This window comes from Acinonyx jubatus, chromosome X, assembly GCF_027475565.1.
Source record: "Acinonyx jubatus isolate Ajub_Pintada_27869175 chromosome X, VMU_Ajub_asm_v1.0, whole genome shotgun sequence".
NCBI classification, from domain to species: domain Eukaryota; kingdom Metazoa; phylum Chordata; class Mammalia; order Carnivora; family Felidae; genus Acinonyx; species Acinonyx jubatus.
This window is the reverse complement of record NC_069389.1, coordinates 57,049,399-57,069,648: the sequence shown is the minus strand read 5'-3', so window position 1 is coordinate 57,069,648 and position 20,250 is coordinate 57,049,399. Positions and strand designations below refer to the sequence as shown.

The following is a 20,250-nucleotide window of genomic DNA, read 5'->3' as shown; positions in this document are numbered from 1 at the left end:
GACAACTCGGAACCTGGAGCCTGCTTTGGATTCTGTGTCTCCCTCTCTCTCTGCATCAACTCCACTCATGCTCTGTCTCTCTCTGTCTCTCAAAAATGAGTAAACATTAAAAAAAATTAAAAAAGGAGGCACCTGGGTGGCTCAGTCGGTTGAGTGTCTGACTTCAGCTCAGGTCATGATCTCACAGTCTGTGAGTTCAAGCCCCATGTCGGGCTCTGTGCTGACAGCTCAGAGCCTGGAGCCTGCTTCAGATTCTGTGTCTCCCTCTCTCTCTGCCCCTCCCCTGCTCATGCTCTGTCTCTCTGTGTCTCAAAAATAAATAAAAACATTTAAAAAATTAAAAAAAAATAGCACATCAAACCTGCAGCTTTGGGCAAGTAAAACCTTTTTTGAAAGAGTAGACTTTTTTAAATTAGTAAATAGTACAGACAGTAAACAGCATTTGTGACAGTGGTACATCGATGATTGAAATTTGGGAAACTGCCAATAGGCCCAATAGAATAAGAGATGGGCCAGGTACAAAAAGATGGAGTATCTGCTTAAACAAAGGTCCGAGTCACAGCAAGGAGTTGGGAGAGAACAACCTGGTGGGGCTGAGTGTGATGAGAAGTCTCCTTTGCAAATCTCTATCCAGGCTAGATTCCAGAGGCTTCTGTGAGCCAGTCTGAGAAGTGTGGGCTAGATCAGGAGTCATTTCAATTCTGTGTGTGGGAGGAACACAGTGAAAGTAGTGCTTTGAAGGATTGGTCTGGCAGTGATGTGCAATTACAGACTAATGTGGGACTGACAAGTGACCCAGGACTACACTTGCTTGCTGCCACACAGAAGATGCCACCAAGATGTAAATGCCACATGAGAGTCAGGCTTTGAAGTTAAAGTTAAGGTTCTTTCATGGAGACTCACATGGGAGTGTGGTTTGTCATGTATTATTTGAGGTGTTAAAAAATGATCTAAAACTTGACAGCAAGGCAAAATAGATTGCTGAGCACTCTTTCAAGAACATATGAGAGTATCGTCAGTGAGGTTGCTTGACTATTCACTATTTTTTAAAAAGTTTATTTATTTATTTATTGACAGAGAGACAGACAGACAGACAGAGACAGAGATGGAGACAGAGGGAGAGAGAACATAAGCAGGGCGGGGGGACAGAGAGAGAGGGAGAGAGAATTTCAAGCAGGCTCCAAACTGTCAGCACAGAGCCCAATGCAGGGCTCAATCAAGAGTTGGATGCTCAACTGACTGAGCCACCCAGATGCCCCGACTATTCATTATTGATTAAGGTTCATTCTGTAAAATTAAAAGTTAACTTGTAGAACATTGTCAAGTTGTGAATGATTCTTGTCTGGTAGAAATGAAAGTTATTTCTGTCCAGTAGGAAAGATAGCACTAAAGGTTACAGTTGTATTATCCTCTAGACATACCCAGTTTTGTATCTAACTTTTTGATCTTATTCCATCATTCTTTCAAAGTCTCTCACCTCTTTTGGTCTCTCATGTCTTTTTTCAAACTATTTTTTATTGTGGTAAGATAGACATAACATAAAACTCACCATTTTAGCCATTTTAAGTGTACAATTCAGTGGTATTAACTATATCCACACTGTATCCATTTCCAAAATTTGTCATTACCCCAAATAGAAACATGAAGCACTAATTTTCCCTTCCTCCTGTCCTCCTAGCCCTTGGTAACTTCCAGTCTACTTTCTGTAGAATTTGCCTATTCTAGATATTTCACAGTAGTGGAATCAGGCAGTATTTGTTCTTTTGTGTCTGGTTTATTTCACTTAGCATAATGTCTTCAAGGTTTATCCATAGTGTTGCATGGATTAGAACTTCACTCCCTTTCATGGCTGAATAATATTCTATTATATGGATATACCACATTTTGTTTATTCATTCATCCATGGATGGACATTTGGGTTGTTTTGGTCTTTTGGCTATCGTGAACAATGCTGCTATGAACATTCATGTACAAGTATCTGTTTGGGTCCTTGTTTTCAATTCTTTTGGATCTACACCTAGAAGTGGAATTGCTGGGTCATGTGACAATTCTATGTTTAACTTCTTGAGAAACTGCCAAACTCTTGTTATCTTTTTAAAAATCTGCTTTACCACAATGCTGGCTCCCTCAGCAGTGAGTTAAATGAATCTTTGATATGTGATCACTCTATATGTCAATTACAGTCATGGTTTTAACTCTTTGAACACTACACCTTAATAAAGGCAACTTATTTACCTTGCTAATCTTTAAAGCATAAAGCTGACCCCTGCACCCCACTTTGGCCCCCATTGCTTATTGCAAGCTCTCTACAGGGGAGTCAAGGAAATGAGTAGAAATGAGGATTCCCTTGTTTAATCCATGAGGGCAGCATGGTATTTTGGTAGTTATAAAGAGAGGAAATTTGAATTATAGTCCTGTGTTAGTGTTGGCAAATGAAGTCATGCTAAGCATGGACGAGGGTGTGTACATCTTTATTCTAGCAGGGAACATATGGAGACTTTTCTCCTCTGGAACACAGAGCAATTGTTGGTTTTCTACAGTGTGATAGTTTCTGCCAGGGAAACTCTAGAGAAAAGCTTTGCTCTGGGTGACCTCTGGGACCAGACAGACCTCAATGGAACTCATTGGGAGATTCGCTAGAATTCTTTTTGTACAGCCTCAAAACATGCCAACACTGACATTTGACGGGAAATATTTTATGTGGGAATAAAGAGAAGGAAAAGACTGGGCCTGGAGTTTGAGGAGGAAGGTGGGCACAAAAGTGGGGAGAGGGTACAGGGTGGGGCAAGGAGCAGCTGCCCCACTCAAGACCCAGCTCCTCAAAGGAGATTTTTAGTTGCCTCTAAGTGGCCTGTTATTCAGCCTATATAACCCCGCCTCCCCAATCTCTCCTGGATTATTAATCACACATAAAATCAGAGATATTCTTGGCTTCATACATTTTAATGTTTCAAATCAATAAAGTTTTGCCTTTTTGAGTGAGGCTGAAATGAAAAGAGGAAAAAAAAAACATTTCCCCTCTCACAGCTCAGAAGGAACTGGATTTTGATCACAATTTTCTCACTTTTGAGGCAAGATATGGAAGAACAGATGAGTGTAATGAGAGATTTTCACAGGTGGTTGAGAATGTGTAGGAAAAAAGAAAGCCAGGATAAAAAAGAATGTCACTGTTATAAATATGATCAGAATATATCTATTTCTGAAAGCATACCAGGTGGGTTAAGAAAATAAAGGTAAAAAGCTATTTTCTTCTGACACCCTAATTGTACTCCCTCACAGGGCTATGACAAGATGAAATAGATGTGGTAAGCACTTTTCAAAGTGCAAAGGGCTGCACATGGCTTTGAGAAGGGCTGGGCAGTGTAGGGGAGAGGGCATGAGCTATGAAGCCTGACTGTTCAGGGCACCAGCTTGGTTTGGGGGCTTGGACCGGCAATGACTTCTAAATAAAAATCCCTGGATCTCAGTTTTCACATGTGCAGAGTGAGGACAGTAATTCTGGCCTTAGAGGGTTGCGAGAAGGTTCCCTATGGTAAGGCCCCCAAGAGAAGGAAGAACAAAGTGGTTTAGTACACATTGTAGCACTTACCGCCTTGTTTTGGAATAGTGCCTCTACGTATCTGATATGCCAATTATACCAGAAGTTCCCTTTGACTTGTTCATCTCTGTGTCCTCCTCACTTCTAAACACAGTGCCTAGATATCCTACTCAGCCATTTATTCTTTTGACAAATGTTTACTAGGCTGTTCCAGTCACTAACTCTTTTTTTTTCCTTTTTTTTTTAATATATGAAATTTATTGTCAAATTGGTTTCCATACAACACCCAGTGCTCATCCCAAAAGGTGCCCTCCTCAATACCCATCACCCACCCTCTCCTCCCTCCTACCCCCCATCAACCCTCAGTTTGTTCTCAGTTTTTAACAGTCTCTTATGCTTTGGCTCTCTCCCACTCTAACTTCTTTTTTTTTTTTTTCCTTCCCCTCCCCCATGGGTTCCTGTTAAGTTTCTCAGGATCCACATAAGTCCAGTCACTAACTCTTGACAGCCACACTCGGCCCTCCAAGTCACTGTTCTCTTCTCCATGCCTCCCCAGCACTGAAGCCTCAGGGCAGGGGTGCTGACGATGTTCCTGTGGTAGACACGGTGATGCCCCTCCAGGTACCCCCAGGACCAAGTGCTGCTGGCTGACAGTCCTTTTTGGGCCTTGCCCAGCCACCTCCCGAGAGGAAGGGGTTGCTTTGCTCAAGGCCACACTCCCTCCCTGGAGGCAGCCTGTGTCTAATGACTGGTCCATGTGCCATGGTATTTATACCTGGTCCCCTCACCCTGACTCAGAACAACTCTGAAGGGCCAACCCAGTTCCAGAATTTCTTGTAGGGTCAGCTTTTCATTAAGACAGTGTCACAGCCAACTTCCCCCTTGAATCAGTACTACCTCCTTCCTTTAGATCCTAGGTGTTGATCCCAAAGGCACCCCAATACATGTGACCTGCAACAGCCCCCCAGCAGCAGTCCCCAGATAGGCTTTGTGGCCTGTGTAAGCTCTGATTTGGCATCTGGAAAGCCTCAATTCCAAGTGATTCCAGGAGCTGTGACAGTCCCCAGGGCCCAATCACTGTGCATGGGCCTCACTCAGAGTTACATTTTTATTCCCTCTCCTACCCTTTCTCTTTCTCTCTCTGTAAGTTTTTCTTATAAAATGCATTTGGAATCAATATGGTAGAAGATATTGGCCTATAAGCAAATAATTATAGCCATGGGAGAGACATTATAATAGAGAAATAAATGAACCTAGTGCTTAGCTAAAGGACAGCTTCCTAAAGGAGGTACCATTTATTTTTTTTAAGTGTATTTATTTTTGAGAGAGAGAGTGTGCACATGAAAGTGGGGGTTTTGGGGGTGGGTAGAGAGAGGGAGAGAGAATCCCAAGCTGGCTGTGCACTGTCAGCCCAGAGCCTGATGCGGGGCTTAATCTCATGACCTGTGAGATCATGACCTGAGCTGAAATCAAGAGTCAGATGGTCAACCAACTAAGCCACCCAGGTGCCCTGAGGAGGTACCATTTAAACTGAGTCTTGAAGAATAAATTTGTGTGAGATGGGTAGACAAGACATGTGCGAGAGACATTGCAGAGGGCACAGCATGCTCAAAGGCTAGCAGGCATGGAAGAGCATAGTGTGGGGGAGGGAGAAGAGTAAAGGACAATGAAGTCTAGGGCACTAGTAGGAGTAGACCATGCAGGGCCTTATAGGCCATGCCGAGGAACTTGGTCCTGATCAAATGCCATGGCATTCCTGTGTCAACTCAATGCTGACAATTCCAGTGTTGCCCAGGCTTCAGCCATTTAGGTACCACTTGGGTGAGCTTTGCCATATCTGGGCACCACTGGTTCTATTTCCTATTCATTTAATCTTTCTTCTCGAAATAACGTTTTTTGCTTAGATAAATTTATATTAAAAGAAATTTTATTTGGCAACCAAAAACCAAAACAAAACGAGTTTCACTTGCCACAAAGAGAAAGTAGCTGTAAAAATAAACACAATGGAAACAGAGTAATTAAATCTTATGTAGATATCATTGTTTCTCAGTGTCTTTGAGCCTGAGGCCCACTCTAGCTCTGTTCCAAAAGAAGATTAGCAAGCATTACAGAGGCTGAAGAATAGCACCACACTGAGACCTTCTCTTTGATGTAATCAGAAAGCCATAAAGAGAAGGGAGAAAGAATCATTTTCTCCCCATGTAATTCAATGTTCCATAAAGCTGTACTGTGTTCCATTAAGATCACCTTGGAGTTCCCTTCCCTACTACTCTGCTGACTGTGGAACCAGTTGGTAAACAATAAAGTGCCCTACAAATGTGGTTGTTATTACCACTCTATTGCTTTGTCCATTAGCTCTGGGGCAGTCATTTTGCTGTAGCTGCCCCTTTGTTGGCCCAGTGAAGGTTTCCAAACCAGTGCCTGTGGTGACTCTCATTCCCCACACTGTGGAGGACAAAGCGGTGAGGGTGGGGCTGAGACAGCGGCAGGAGCCTGGGTGTCCAGGTGAAGACACAGTGAAAAGGATAGTATGGCTCATTGTTTAAGGTGACTGTGTCCAGTAGCTGCTATCTGCAAGGCAGAAGAGAACAGTGTATGGAAGCAGAGGTGGGAAGAAGTCAGCCCATCAGGACAGAGCTCAGGGGAACCATCGAAAAACATCATCCGTGGGGCTGGGCTCCACAGCTAAGGGAAGAGCTTGAGGTGGGCCTGGGGGCCTGGGTGGTGGGCAATATGGAAAGAGCCTGCAGGGGTCTCAAGCATTTGTAAAAGACAGTCAAGGAAGTCATGGAGATTAGTACATTAGAATTGCTCCAAAAGGCAGGGCCAACTCAGCCAGGGAGATCTTGGGACTGTGTAAAGCAACTGGGCTTTGGAGTTTGACAGGCCTGGACTCAATCTTGGTTCTGTCGCTTTCTTTCTTTCTTTTTTTTAAGTTTATTTATTTACTTTGAGAGAGCGAGAGTGCGAGCAAGTATGAGTGGGGTGGGGCAGAGAGCGAGGGAGAGAGGGACTCCGAAGCAGGCTTTGCACTGTCAGCACAGAGTCCAATATGGGGCTCAAACCCACAAACTGTGAGATCATGACCTGAGCCCAAGTTGGACACTTAACTGACTGAGCCACACAGGCGCCCCCCCCGCCCCCCTCCCCCCCCCCCCGTGCTCCAGTTCTGTTGCTTTCAAGTTGTGTATGATGTTGGGTGAGTCACTGAACTGATCTGACCCCCAGTCTCCTCAGTGAAGTACGATGTGGGCAATAATAGTACCTACCTCCTAGGTTTGGTGTGAGGATCACATGAGGCAAGACTTGCAAAGCTTTGCTTACAGGGACTGACACATTACTTAGCATACCTTCCTCTCCCTCTCCTACAACCACAACTAGAGCCCTGAAAGTACATTTGCTTCTCTCCTGGCTCTCTCCCCTAGCCCTGCTCACACCTCTTGGCCTTGTCCTCTGTCATATTCTTGTGCTCACCGGTTGTTCCACTTCTCCAGCTATGGGGTTCATAAGGAGTCTTTCAAATATTTGCAGATACGAAAGCTGAGGGGGCACCCTCCAGGGGTTGGGACGGGAACCTCCTTCACCTGGAGAGGGGGAGTGGTGGGTGTTCTGGGGCGGGTGGCTGGCCAAGCAGCCTGCATCACCCAGCTGAAGGCAGAGGCTGTCTTTGGCCTGCAGAGAACAAAGAAAAGGTTCTGGTCTCCTGTGGTGTTAGAAGGCAGTGCCTGAAGCAAGTCCCTCCATTAAAAGCTACAAGGCAGAAGGTTAAATATAGCCTTTTCCAGTTGTCTAGGGTATAAATTTATGAGATGTCAGATCTGTGTTGGGGAGTGAGAAACGATCTTATCTCTGCTCTGTTTTTAGAGAGTAGCAAGGAAGCAAAAAAGAAGAGAAATAAATCTATCTTGACTTTCACCAATGGACAGTGGGCAGCCATGGGAGGATTTTGAGCAGCCGGGTCTGTTCTGTAAAGTTGTGCTCTGATTGCAGAGTGGACAATGGCTGGAGAGGGGCAAGAGTGGAAGCAGGGAGCCCAGTGGGAGGGAGAGAGTCAGGGTGCCAGGGAGGTAGCTGTAGAGGTGGGGGGAGGGGAGTCCACTGCAGGGTGGGGCCTGGCCTGCATCCTGGGGGAGGGCAGAGCTTCCCCCCTCCTCCCCCCCCCCCCCCCCGCCCTACCCCGCCCCTCTGCTGCAGAAGAGGAAAGCCAGTTCTCACTTGCCCTTGTCTTCCCAAGGGCTGGCCTGATGACTGTGAGAAAGGCAACCTTGCCTGGGTAGCTCAGTCGGTTAAGCATCCGACTCTTGATTTCAACTCAGGTTCGTGAGTTTGAGACCCCCATATTGGGCTCATGCTGATGGCTTGGGGACTGCTTGGGATTCTCTCTCTCCCTCTCTCTGCCCCTCTATCCCCCCAAATAAATAAACATTAAAAATAGAAAGGCAACCTGTCCAAAGACACCCAGACCCCTCACTCCTTTTCAAGACAGCCCATGGAGAATCTGTTTGAAAATCCTTCTTTATCCCCAGGCTTCAGCTGTGCCACCTGAGCCCCCTTTGACCCATCTACTCTCTTCACCCTGTGACATCCCTTCAAAGGCCTGAAGACCAAAGACCACTGTCTTGTGATTCTTCTCCATGCCAAACAGCGTGTGGTTTTCACAGTATTTTGTTCTCAGTCCTATTGTTGTGCCTGTCAAACTACCTTAGCTCACAAACTCCTCTTGAGTATATTCCTGACACAAAGGACCAACTAGAACCCCAGAGACACAACAGGGACTCACAGTGTGTCCTGCCAGCTACCTCTGCAGCCGTCTATAGCCTCCAGTACAATTTTCAAGGGCAGACAACTGCAGTGTCACCTCCCTTGTCCCGGCTCATTCTCTTCACCCAAGCCAGAGAGGAGAACTGGTGCGCCTCAGGACTCTGAACTGTATTCCACCCTACCTCCAGGAGATCTGGCTGGAACTGAAATTAGAAGGCACTCGGTCCTTTGCTAGTAGCATGTGTGAACAGATGACCAGTGAGAGGCATCCCTTTCCTGCTCCTCCCTGCCCCCATGCTTTGGTATTGAAAAAAAAAAAACCAGCATTTCAGCAGGAGTCCAGGAGGTGGGTAAAGCCCCAAGATTGACTGAGATGGCATTTGCCACAATCCAAATGAGCAGAAAGTATGTTAGTCGATTTATAGAAAATAAGGGATACAGTATTTCTTATATACACACTAATGACTTGTCAGTCACTTTTATTATTCCTTTATCAGGGTTGGGATGTGATCACATCCACCCTCTCCTCCTCCAGAGCCACCCAAATTTGAATTCATCCTGCCCCTCCTTGCATACTGGTAGTACTAAGGGAACCCACATTACTCCAAGATGGCCCAGCCTGCCTCAGGATAGCTCTGAGTGCACGAAGCCCCTCCTCCTCAACAACGGGCCCCAATTCCTTCCCTTCTCCCCTCCGCTGAGCATGCGACCCTCCTCCCCCAGAAGACTCACCTCCCCGGCTCCAGAAGAGGGTGACAGACTCGGCTCTCTCCATCCTAGTGGTATGGATGACCAAGACTCCACATCCAGCAAATTCTCATGCGAGGGAGAAGTGTGTTGTGGGTCCACGCTGGGGGCAGGGAGCCAAAAGGCTCCACGCTGTTCAGAGCCGTGTCCCCAGGCTCCTCAGTGGGTACCCAGGGACTCTTTCTGAACTCCGTTTCCCTGCACCCTAGCTGGATCAGTTTGGCCCCATCAGTTACATGGTCTGTTGCCTGCGAAGTTGTTCCTGGGCTACACAGCCCAGGGAAAGAAATGCTGGATTCAACAAGCAAGGTTCCTTTCTCCACTTTCCCACTTCCTTCTGCCCCCAGTGCCTACCCACAGCCACACTGGTCCAGAGGGCCCCACCACAGCAGACAGGTGAGGGGAGCTGTCTGTGAGTTGGTTTTGTCTTTCTCTAGGGAAGGTTCCCAGCCAAAGGCCCGAGTCAGAGCCCCACAGAAGGCTGACCTCCTCTTCGGCCCAGCCGCTGTCCTGCAGTGAGGGGAAATGAGCAGGAACTGGCTGTCTGAGTCAGCGCCCCTGGTCTATTGTCACTGTGTGGGCCCCTTCCTTCCCAGAGGAGAGACTTGCACAGAGATAGGCCTTGTTTTTTGCAGGTCTCTCTTGCACACACACACTTTCTCTCTGGCCCAGAACAAGCTTGTGCACCATGGTTGAATGCAATTCAATTCAGTTTCCCCAACTTTTAGCGAGTGCCTGCTCTGGCAGAGGATCATGCCTACAGCACGTAGAGGTCATTTCCCAACATCCTCACTACTGGCACAGGAGCTAATGATGACGAATCCCAATAAGAGGGGAGAAAGCTAAGGCTCAGAGAGGGAAAGAGGCTTTGCCAAGGTCCAACAACCAGAGAATAGTGAGATTCAGAGTCCAACCTTGCTCTCTATGGCATCACGTGGAGAACCCTGCTGGCCTTCTTCACCGCTTCTCCTACCTCCACACTGTTAGCATATTGCAGATTCTAGCAAAGTCTATTTCCCAGGACAGAAAGCATGAGAGAATCATTGGTTTTAAAACATTTAAAACATATCTTGTTCAAAGTTGTTTCTGTGTGTTCAGAAGGGCAAGAATCCAGGAAAACTCACCTGTGCCAGAAGCTCATTACAAAGGGATTCCATGACCATACTGTCAAAATGAGCACAGGCAGACAAACCACACCTTGTCTCATAATCAACTGTCTTGGAAGGGAACCCATCCTGGGTTCTTGCTCACAGGGTAGAAAGAGAATTAGCAGGAGCTTTGTTCTCTTTCTCATTTTTGCCAGAGATGCAGAGAGACAGGGAAGTAGCTTGAGGAAAGGAGTTAGGGCTTCTCCTGGGGGAACCACCTTGTTACCTTAAGGGTACTGAGTACCTCTGGTACTGACTAGACTCTCAACTCCCTAAAGGAGGGGACAGGGGCAGGGCTGAGGGTCTCTAGAGGCCCCATCTTCAGAATTTAAATGTGTATGGCTTGGTACAAAAAGCCATCTAAAAAGATTGGTGAGGGGTGCCTGGGTGGCTCAGTCAGTTAAGTGTCCAACTTCAGCTCAGGTCATGATCTCACAGTTCGTGGGTTCAAGCCCTGCATTGGGCTCTGTGCTGACAGCTTGGAGCCTGGAGCCTGCTTCAGATTCTGTGTCTCCCTCTCTCTCTGCCCTTCCCTCACCCTCTCTCTCTCAAAAATAAATATAAAATTTTTTAAAAAAATAAAATAATGGGTGAAACTCCCAGACAAGGAGAATGCATTGTGCCCCCAGAGTTGGGAGAAGGTTAGTTTCTAGAAGCAAGGACCGTTGATGTCATCAACTACATTCAAGGATTTAAGTAGGCTGAGGCCCAACCAGTGAATGTTCACTGTGTCAACACTAAAAGGGTAAACTTGCAAGGCTGGCTTCCTGGAAGCCTACCCACAGCAGGTTAAGGAGGGAAATGGGAGGGGAGTGGAGACACCTCTCAGGAAGTCTGGTTGTAGTTAGGAAAGAGATAGGGCCATAGCTAGAGGGTGAGGAAGAGCTGGGAGGTAGATGTTTGTCAGGATGGGACAGATGCTGTGTGTTTTCAAGTCAAGGAGCTTCCCCCCAAACTGCTGCTCACCCTGACCTCCACATTCCCCACAGGCTGGACTTCATCTCAGACCAACAGAACCAGAATTTCTGTCATGGATCCCAGGCATTGATAGTGTTTACAGTCTCTCCAGGTTGCTAACCATCACACTAATTCTTAGCAGAAACTGAAGTCCAGTCTTAGCCCGGTGGAGGGCAAAGGTAGCCTGACTGTCTTAGCTCCCTCATGTTGACAGATTAGCATAGTGGCTAAGAAGACAGATCTGGAAGCCCTACTGCCTGGACTCAAATCCCAGTCTCACCTGTGTGCCCTTGGACAAGTTACTTAACTCCTCTGAGCCTCAATGTCTAATTAATATGTTTGTTATATAATTTGCCGTTTCTAATCTATATATCTCCTTTATGAGGCTTAATAAAATTACCTATACTCTAAGGTTGTTGTGTGGATCAAATGTGTTAATATCTGCAAAGCACTTAGAATGCTGCTTGGCTCGGAAGAAGATATGCTGGGGCTGGCCTGTGTCTTCTACTATCCCTCCCAGACCTGCTGGACCTCTACCTGAGCCTCAGGAGGGCATCCCTTCAGAAATGTTATTGGTTTTATCCTCAGCTTGATCTCCCATCAGTTACCATCCCTGGCTCACCTCACATAGGGCTGAATGTGTCATCAACCTCAGCAGTCACTTCTCATCTGGGCCTCTCTGGTCAGGAGTTGCCTGCTGTTGCTGTGGTAGGAAGCCATCATCATGCATGACCAGAGCCATGGTGTTTGGGATGGGAAGAATCTACAAATTAGTCTTGTCTCCTTGGCTGATATTTGCCTTTTGTTCCCTCAACTCAGGGTTTTCAGTTCTTTGGGTGTGAGTCAGGGCAAACTATTGTCCCTGGATGGGGAAATGGTTGGTGTGTGTCAGTTTCCATAACACAGATCTCACGTTTGGGTGGTTGGAGGCCTGGCGATGGTAGGGATGGAGGCTGTCTTCATCCTAAAAACCAGCGGTGTTGGTTGGGCTCTGTGGCCGCCAAAAGAGAACTCAAGTTTTCCACTTTTGCTCTTTACTCTGAGAAGACAGCTCCTGTACCCCAAGCCAGGCCCTGCAGCAACCAGAGAGTAGGAGGGAGCTGGTGACAGTACCACAGGCTGGGGCACATGTCCAGCAAGATAGTCATGGTGCAGGGATGAAGGTAGTCAAGAGTATGGAAAGGCTGAGGGTGGAGGCATCAGTGTTCAGCAATGAAAGCCAGGGCAGAAGTGTGAGGAGCTAAGTCACAGAAGCCAGAAATTCCAGAAGTCAGGTCCCGGAAGCAGGAGCAAGACCCCAGGATGCTGGATGGGTCAGAATATTTCAAAGGAGCAGTATGCTAGAGATGGTATGTGTCTTTTATCTCCTATGTGGCACAGGAGAGGGGCACATCTTCTTTGAGGCAAGCCTAAGGGGCCTACACAGCACCTGCCCGACCCCCAGGTCTACAAACTTCACAAGAGGAATTCATAGAGGTGTCTCTGTGCCACCATTCCCAAAGCCAGAAAGCAGACTCAAAGAACACACTCCACCCACATGACAAGGAGAAATTGAGAGCTTTATCCAGTTCCCAGGTCCCCACACCCCTCCATCTGTGCTCCTGGAGAATTTGACAGGAGATTGACTTTTTAAATAGAAAATCTGCTATTGAGAGAGATGAAGGTTTCATCAAAGACCATTTACTCCACAGGGATGCAGAGGGCACTTAGGAGGCCGCATTAGCTCAGATTGTTTGGAAATACTGCCTGGAGGTAATGTGGAGCTGACCTGTCAGTGTACAGGACCTCCTACCAGGGACATCTTTCCTTGTTATCTCAAACATCGTTTTTGCCTATTCTCAATGTCAGAGCTTTGTCTGGTTTCTCCCAGCTTGATAATGGTCATATGGATATGGCCATGTGGCACAGGGCATCTCCATGGTGATGAGGAAATCCCAGAGGGCATAGGGACAGTGTGGTGACTGGAGAGTGGTGGGCAGTGGTGACTGCAGTGCGGTAGGGGGAGAGCAGATGGACTGTGGCCAATGTTAATCTCTGTAGCTGGGTAACCTTGGGCACATCACCTTACTTCTGTGGGTCTATACAATGAAAGTTTTGTGGGAGACGGGTGGTTTCCAAACATGTATCTCACTTTTATTAAAATACCTGGGTTGTATTTTCTTACACCATTCACAAAAATAAACTCAAAATGGATAAATGACCTGAATGTGAGACAGGAAACCATCAAAACCCTAGAGGAGACAGCAGGAAAAAACCTCTCTGACCTCAGCCACAGCAATTTCTTACTTGACACATCTCCAAAGGTAAGGGAATTAAAAGCAAAGGTGAACTATTGGTACCTCATCAAGATAAGAAGCTTCTGCACTGCAAAGGAAACAATCAACAAAACTAAAAGGCAACAAATGGAATGGGGAAAGATATTTGTAAATGACATATCGGACAAAGGGCTAGTATCCAAAATCTATAAAGAACTCACCAAACTCCACACCTGAAAAACAAATAATCCAGTGGAGAAATGGGCAGAAAACATGAATAGACACTTCTCTAAAGAAGACATCCAGATGGCCAACAGGCACATGAAAAGATGCTGAATGTCGCTCCTCATCAGGGAAATACAAATCAAAACCACACTGAGATACCACCTCACGCCGGTCAGAGTGGCTAAAATGAACAAATCAAGAAGACTATAGATGCTGGAGAGGATGTGGAGAAATGGGAATCCTCTTGCACTGTTGGTGGGAATGCAAACTGGTGCAGCCGCTCTGGAAAACAGTGTGGAAGTTCCTCAAAAAATTAAAAATAGACCTACCTTATGACGCAGCAATAGCACTGTTAGGAATTTACCCAAGGGATACAGGAGTGCTGATGCATAGGGACACTTGTACCCCAACGTTTATAGCAGCACTTTCAACAATAGCCAAATTATGGAAAGAGCCTAAATGTCCATCAACTGATGAATGGAGAAAGAAATTGTGGTTTATATACACAATGGAATACTACATGGCAATGAGAAAGAATGAAATATGGCCCTTTGTAGCAACATGGATGGAACTGGAGAGTGTTATGTTAAGTGAAATAAGTCATACAGAGAGAAATACAGATACCATACGTTTTCACATCTGTACCATATGATACAGATACCATATGTTTTCCATATGTGGATCCTGAGAAACTTAACAGAAGACCATGGGGGAGGGGAAGGGGAAAAAAAGTTAGAGAGGGAGTGAAGCAAACCATAAGAGACTCTTAAAAACTGAAAATAAACTGAGGGTTGATGGGTGATGGGAGGGAGGGGAGGGTGGGTGATGGGTATTGAGGAGGGCACCTGTTGGGATGAGCACTGGGTGTTGTATGGAAGCCAATTTGACAATAAATTTCATATTAAAAAAAAAAGCACCTGGGTTGCACCATGCTAGACAAAAAGTCGGTTTTTCCCACAGATTATTTTTAAGTAGGCTCTGTGCCCAGCATGGAGCCCAATGTGAGGCTTGAACTCATAACCCTGAGATCAAGACCTAAGCTGAGATCAAGAGTCGGATGCTTAACGGGCTGAGAGCCATCCAGGCGCCCTGTCTCACAGAAGATTTTTCAATGCTGACATACAAAAATAATAATATATACATACTGTGCCCCCCAAGACTGCCTCCACACCCCTCTTGGCACTCGTTGAGAAGCCCTGGATTAGGTGATGCCTAGGGATCCTTCCTATTCTGACAGTTCTAAGCAGTAATAAAGGCAGCGCACCCATGCTCCTTACTCACTGCATGCCGGCACCTCATTTCATCCTCACTGCCACACTAAGGTAGGCACTACAAAGTCCTCCAGACCAAGGAAGTACTGGACACTCTGAGAGCTTAGGTCATTTGTCTGAAGGTGTACGGCTAGGACATGGCCAAGTGTGGCTGAGAATCCGAGCAGCTGAAGGGGTCTTGACCATGTTCTTTATCAATTATTCTAATCTTCTCTCCATGAAGTTTAAGCATTTTAGAGGAGGACACAAGCCCACGATATTTCCCAATTATTCCCCAACCATGGCTAAAACTGGAAAGCTTTACTTGCTTAATCAAATGTCAGCGGCACCCAGCACTCAGAGAAGACAAAGTGGATGCCACCTGAGAAGCCACCTAGCAGCACAGGCCAACCTAGCTTTGTTGCCAACAGAGGTGGGACAGTGGCAAACAGTATCTAGTGCTTTTGTCTCAAAATATTTGTATATATACCATGATAAGGCTTTACACTGTGCAGCATTTCCCACCTCACAAAGCCCTGTGAGGCATCCTATATCATTTGTTCTGTACTACAGCTTTGTGAGGTGGTGGCAGCTGTTATTAGTATCCTCACATTCCAGATGAAGAAACCACAGATACATTAAGGGGTGAAATAACTTCCCCCGAAGACTCAAAGTAAGGCTCAGGGCTTGGATTCAAACCTGGGGCTTTTCACACTAAATCACACATTTCCCTATTCTCCGTGGCTGCTTTCCATAAAAAGAGGCATTTCCTCTTGCACTGATGTCTTTCAAGTGTGTTTGCTGGCTCAGAGAAATGATATGCTTTGGTTTCTCAGCTTGACAGAATGATTTGCCAGTGCAATTGTTCTATATATTAATGGTTTTTATTTTTTCTTTGCATAAATGACATTATAACAACATTAATGGAGATCTAAGGGAAAGAATAATTCACCAACAAGCCTGCCACTCACAATAAATCAAGTTTTGCTTTTTCCACAATTCCCCTCTAGTCCTTGCTCCTGTGCAGACATACTTTTTACAGGGTATGTAAAGCTCAGCATAGATACAATTTTGTATTGTGCCTTTTATATGGCATACTCATTATCAACATTGACAAAGTTTCCAAGCCGACCCAGTAATTAGCTCTTTACGGCTCTATCATACTTCAGTGAGATGGTATGCATTGGATTTACTTAGCCATTTCCCTGTTATTTGACATTAGGTGGGCCATTGTAACTTTTTTATACCCACTTTTTCCTTCCTTCCATTTCTAGGCCAGGAAATGTGTGACTATCATGATTGACTTCCAGCTCCAGGGCCCGTGCCTCTACCTCCAACATTCCTATCAGTTGTGGGAGGTGAGGAAAACCAGGAAATACTTTGGTGGCCTAGAGTTTCAACTTCTTCCATACCGCCTTCCAATGGGCTCATTAAGTCAGGTTAGGAAATATGTCTTTGGGAAGAAGGCCCCCAAGGGGGATAGGGGTCACCTGAATCCCTCATAAGCCTCTCCCACTTTAGCATCCATCATGCTGAAATCAAAGATTGTGGGAATTAAAAAAAATTTTTTTTACATTTATTTATTTTTGAGAAACAGAGTCAGACAAAGTGTGAGCAGGGGAGGGGCAGAGAGAGAAGGAGACAGAATCTGAAGCAGGCTCCAGGCTCTGAGCAAGCAGTCAGCACAGAGCCTGATGCGGGGCTTGAACCCACAAACTATGAGATCATGACCTGAGCCGAAGTCAGACGCTCAACCAACTGAGCCACCCAGGTGCCCCAATTGTGGGAATTTTTTAAAAGTTATTTATTTTTGAGAGAGAGAGAGAGAGAGAGAGAGAGCAAGTGGAGGAGGGGCAGAGAGAGAGGAGACACAGAATCCGAAGCAAATGCCAGGCTCTGAGCTATCAGCACAGAGCCTAACATAGGGCTTGAACCTATGAACTGTAAGATCATGACCTGAGCCAAAGTTGGATGCTTAACTGACTGAGCCACCTAGGCTCTCCAAAGATTGTGGGAATTCAATAAGCTTATGAATATGAAAGGGCCAGGTCAACTACAAAAACGCCTCACAAATGCAATGAGATTATTTCCTCATTTTGTTCAGGTACAGAGAACAGTGGACTCATTTTCATCTTTAAGCACAGGTCACCTTGCTCACAGCACAGGGATGGCTGCTTGGGTTGGGGGTGGTCAGAAAGCAGCACAGTACCAGTTCTTTCTGCATCTAAAGCCCCTCTCAACACCTGGTTTAGGCTTAAATTGAAGTATGCCCCCACTTTCTTGCTAGCTCAGGAATCCTCAGCTCCAGTTTCTGGACACAACACAGAGCCTCCAATGAGTTCAATTATTCCAACAACACAAACGTGCCATCACACAGACATATGGTGGGGCTTCTACTGGGCTGGGAATTGCAGTCCTTGTTACTATAGAGATTTGCTAGCCCTACCAGAACAAAGCCACAGAACCCCTCCTTTCACTGCACCCAGTCTCCGAGGTTAGTAACTCCTGCCATGGTTGCAAAGATGCTGAGAAGCACATCACATGGTGTGATAGGAACAAGCCTGACAGTCAGACAGACTTGGACTCCAATCCTGGCTCTGCAACTTCCTTGTCATCAGACCCTTGGACAGCGCTCTTCCTGAGACTCAGTTTTCGCATCTGTCAAATGGCATCAACAATTCCTGCCTGGAGGCTGTTCTGAGGGTTAAGTAAGGTTGTGGATGAAAAGTGCTAGCATACATTTTCCCTTCTATGCTCAAACAGGTCGTTCATGTATGCACAGCTATGCACATGCTGTGTACTTCAGGTGGCACTAGCACACATTGCCACCCACCCCATCCAGATTCATAGGGCAACAGGGCTACAATTTACTCAAGAGGTGGAAGGGGGTATGAAAGGTAGTGGCAAATTAATTCCAACTCATGAGCCTAGCAGGCAAGGTTTCCCAGTGTCAAAGCAGCCTATGGCTTCTACATGCTGTGAACATCCATCCTAGTGCTACCCCCACCTGCACTCTTACCTGCTTTGAAGCTGCATTGGTTGCTGGAAGTGGCTCAGCCTGGCTGCTCCCCATGGTCCCCTGAACATACCAGACTCACTACTGGTTCCATTCTTAGGGCAAGACTCACGGTGTTCCCCCATCTGCAATCATAATCACTCTTATTTCATTTGAAAAGCAAGTTCAACTTTCTAAAAGCTTTCCTAGCTATCTCATACCACATCTTCCCAACCACCCTTGGGGGGGGGGGCGGTGTGTGTGTGTGTGTGTGTGTGTGTGTGTGTGTGTGTGCGCTAAGGATGTCTTTTAAGAATTCATGGCTTTTTATAGCTGAAGGATGAAGGTAGCAGAAGCGAATGAGTTGCCTAAGATCACCCTGCTGGTTCACAGGCAAGAGATATCAGAATTCAAGCCTTCTGATACAGGAGTGCTGATGCATAGGGGCACTTGTACCCCAATGTTTATAGCAGCACTCTCAACAATAGCCAAATTATGGAAAGAGCCTAAATGTCCATCAACTGATGAATGGAGAAAGAAATTGTGGTTTATATACACAATGGAGTACTACGTGGCAATGAGAAAGAACGAAATATGGCCCTTTGTAGCAACGTGGATGGAACTGGAGGGTGTGATGCTAAGTGAAATAAGCCATACAGAGAAAGACAGATACCGTATGTTTTCACTCTTATGTGGATCCTGAGAAACTTAACAGAAACCCATGGGGGAGGGGAAGAAAAAAAAAAGAGGTTAGAGTGGGAGAGAGCCAAAGCACAAGAGACTCTTAAAAACTGAGAAAAAACTGAGGGTTGATGGGGGTGGGAGGGAGGGGAGGATAGGTGATGGGCATCGAAGAGGGCATCTTTTGGGATGAGCACTGGGTGTTGTATGGAAACTAATTTGACAATAAATTTCATATAATAAAAAATAAAAAAGAATTCAAGCCTTCCAAGGTCTGCTCAATGGCTCTTTCCCACCTTTTGGTAAACAAGTGTTAGCCTTTTTCATCGAAGAGCTCACATTTTACTAGAGGAGATAAGCATGTAACAACAACCTTGAGGCAATGCTTGAGGGGTGCCTGGGTGTCTCAGGTTAAGTGGTTAAGTGTCTGATTCTTGATTTTGGCTCAGGTCATGAGCTCATGGTTGTGAGATTGAGCCCCACATTGGGCTCCGCACTGGGCATGGAACCTGCTTGAGATTCTCTCTCTTCCCCTGCCCCTCCCCCCTCAAAATGGCAATACTTGAAAGAAGCCAATCTGAAAAGGCTACATACTGTATGATTCCAACTCTATATGACATTGTGGAAAAAGCAAAACCATGGAAGACAGTAAAAAGAGCAGTGGCTGCTGGGGTTTGGGGATGGGTAAAGGAGGGAGGAGTACGTGGAACACAGAAGATGTTTAGAGAAGTAAAAATACTCTGTACGATACTATAATGATGGGTACATGCCATCATACATTTGTCCAAACCCATAGAATATGCAACACCAAGAATGAACTGTAATGTAAACTATGAACTTTGGGCGATAACGATGTGTCAGTATAGGTTTTATCAATTGCAACAAATGTCCCACTTTGGTGGGGGATGTTGATCATGGGGGAGGTTGTGCATGTGTGGGGCTGGGGGGTATATAGGAAATCTCTATACCTTATCCTCAATTTTGCAAACCTAAAATCGCTCTTAAAACAATAATATCTTGGGGCACCTGGGTGGCTCAATCGGTTAAGTGTCTGACTCGATCTCGGCTCAGGTCATGATCTCATGGTTCATGGGTTCAAGCACCATATTGGGCTATGCACTGATAGCACGAGGCCTGCTTGGGATTCTGTCTCTCCTTCTCTCTGCCCCCTCCCCTGCTTGTGTTCTCTCTCTCTCTCTCTCAAAGTAAATAAACTTAAAAATAAATAAAATCTTAATTAAAAAAAGATAGATGAAAAGTACATTGAAAAGACCACGCCAGCATATGTACACAGTACCAAATTAGTACAGAGGAGGGAAGGATGAATTCTGTTAATTAATTTTGTATGGAGGAAGGAGATCTGTCGGGGAAGCCTTCAGAGAAGAGGAGACAGCCAGTCAGGCTTTTGAAGGATGAATAGGAAATTGCCAACAGAAGATGGGAGGGGATGGTTAGAGGGGGCAGTGGGAGTGTTCCAGGCAAAAGAAAGTGCATTTGTGAGAGCATGGAAGTGTTGAATGGGCATGGTGTATTTGGAAAATCACAAATCATTCAAGATGGCTAGATCATCAAATTTGAAAGGAAGTGACAGGAGGTAAGGCTGGAGAGGTAGGTGGTCTAATCATGGAAAGTGTCCACGAAATGCTACGGAACATATACTTTACCCTTAGAAACTGGTGCTTCCCAAACCTCA

General features: G+C 45.9%; 1 protein-coding gene across 12 annotated transcripts in view; it reads right to left on the bottom strand.

The window, feature by feature from the left end:
- Positions 1 to 20,250, bottom strand: part of NHSL2 (NHS like 2) — a 270,707-nt gene that overhangs the window by 65,061 nt on the left and 185,396 nt on the right. For 2 of the 12 annotated variants that reach the window (XM_027053595.2, XM_053202481.1), the window contains exon 1: positions 9,032 to 18,150. The exons of the other annotated variants lie outside the window; for them this stretch is intronic. In XM_027053595.2, coding sequence (XP_026909396.1) covers positions 9,032 to 9,074 — 43 coding nt within the window. In that variant the 5' untranslated portion in view covers positions 9,075 to 18,150. Of the gene's footprint in view, positions 1 to 9,031; positions 18,151 to 20,250 lie in introns of those variants that run through there. 12 annotated transcript variants of the gene reach the window in all.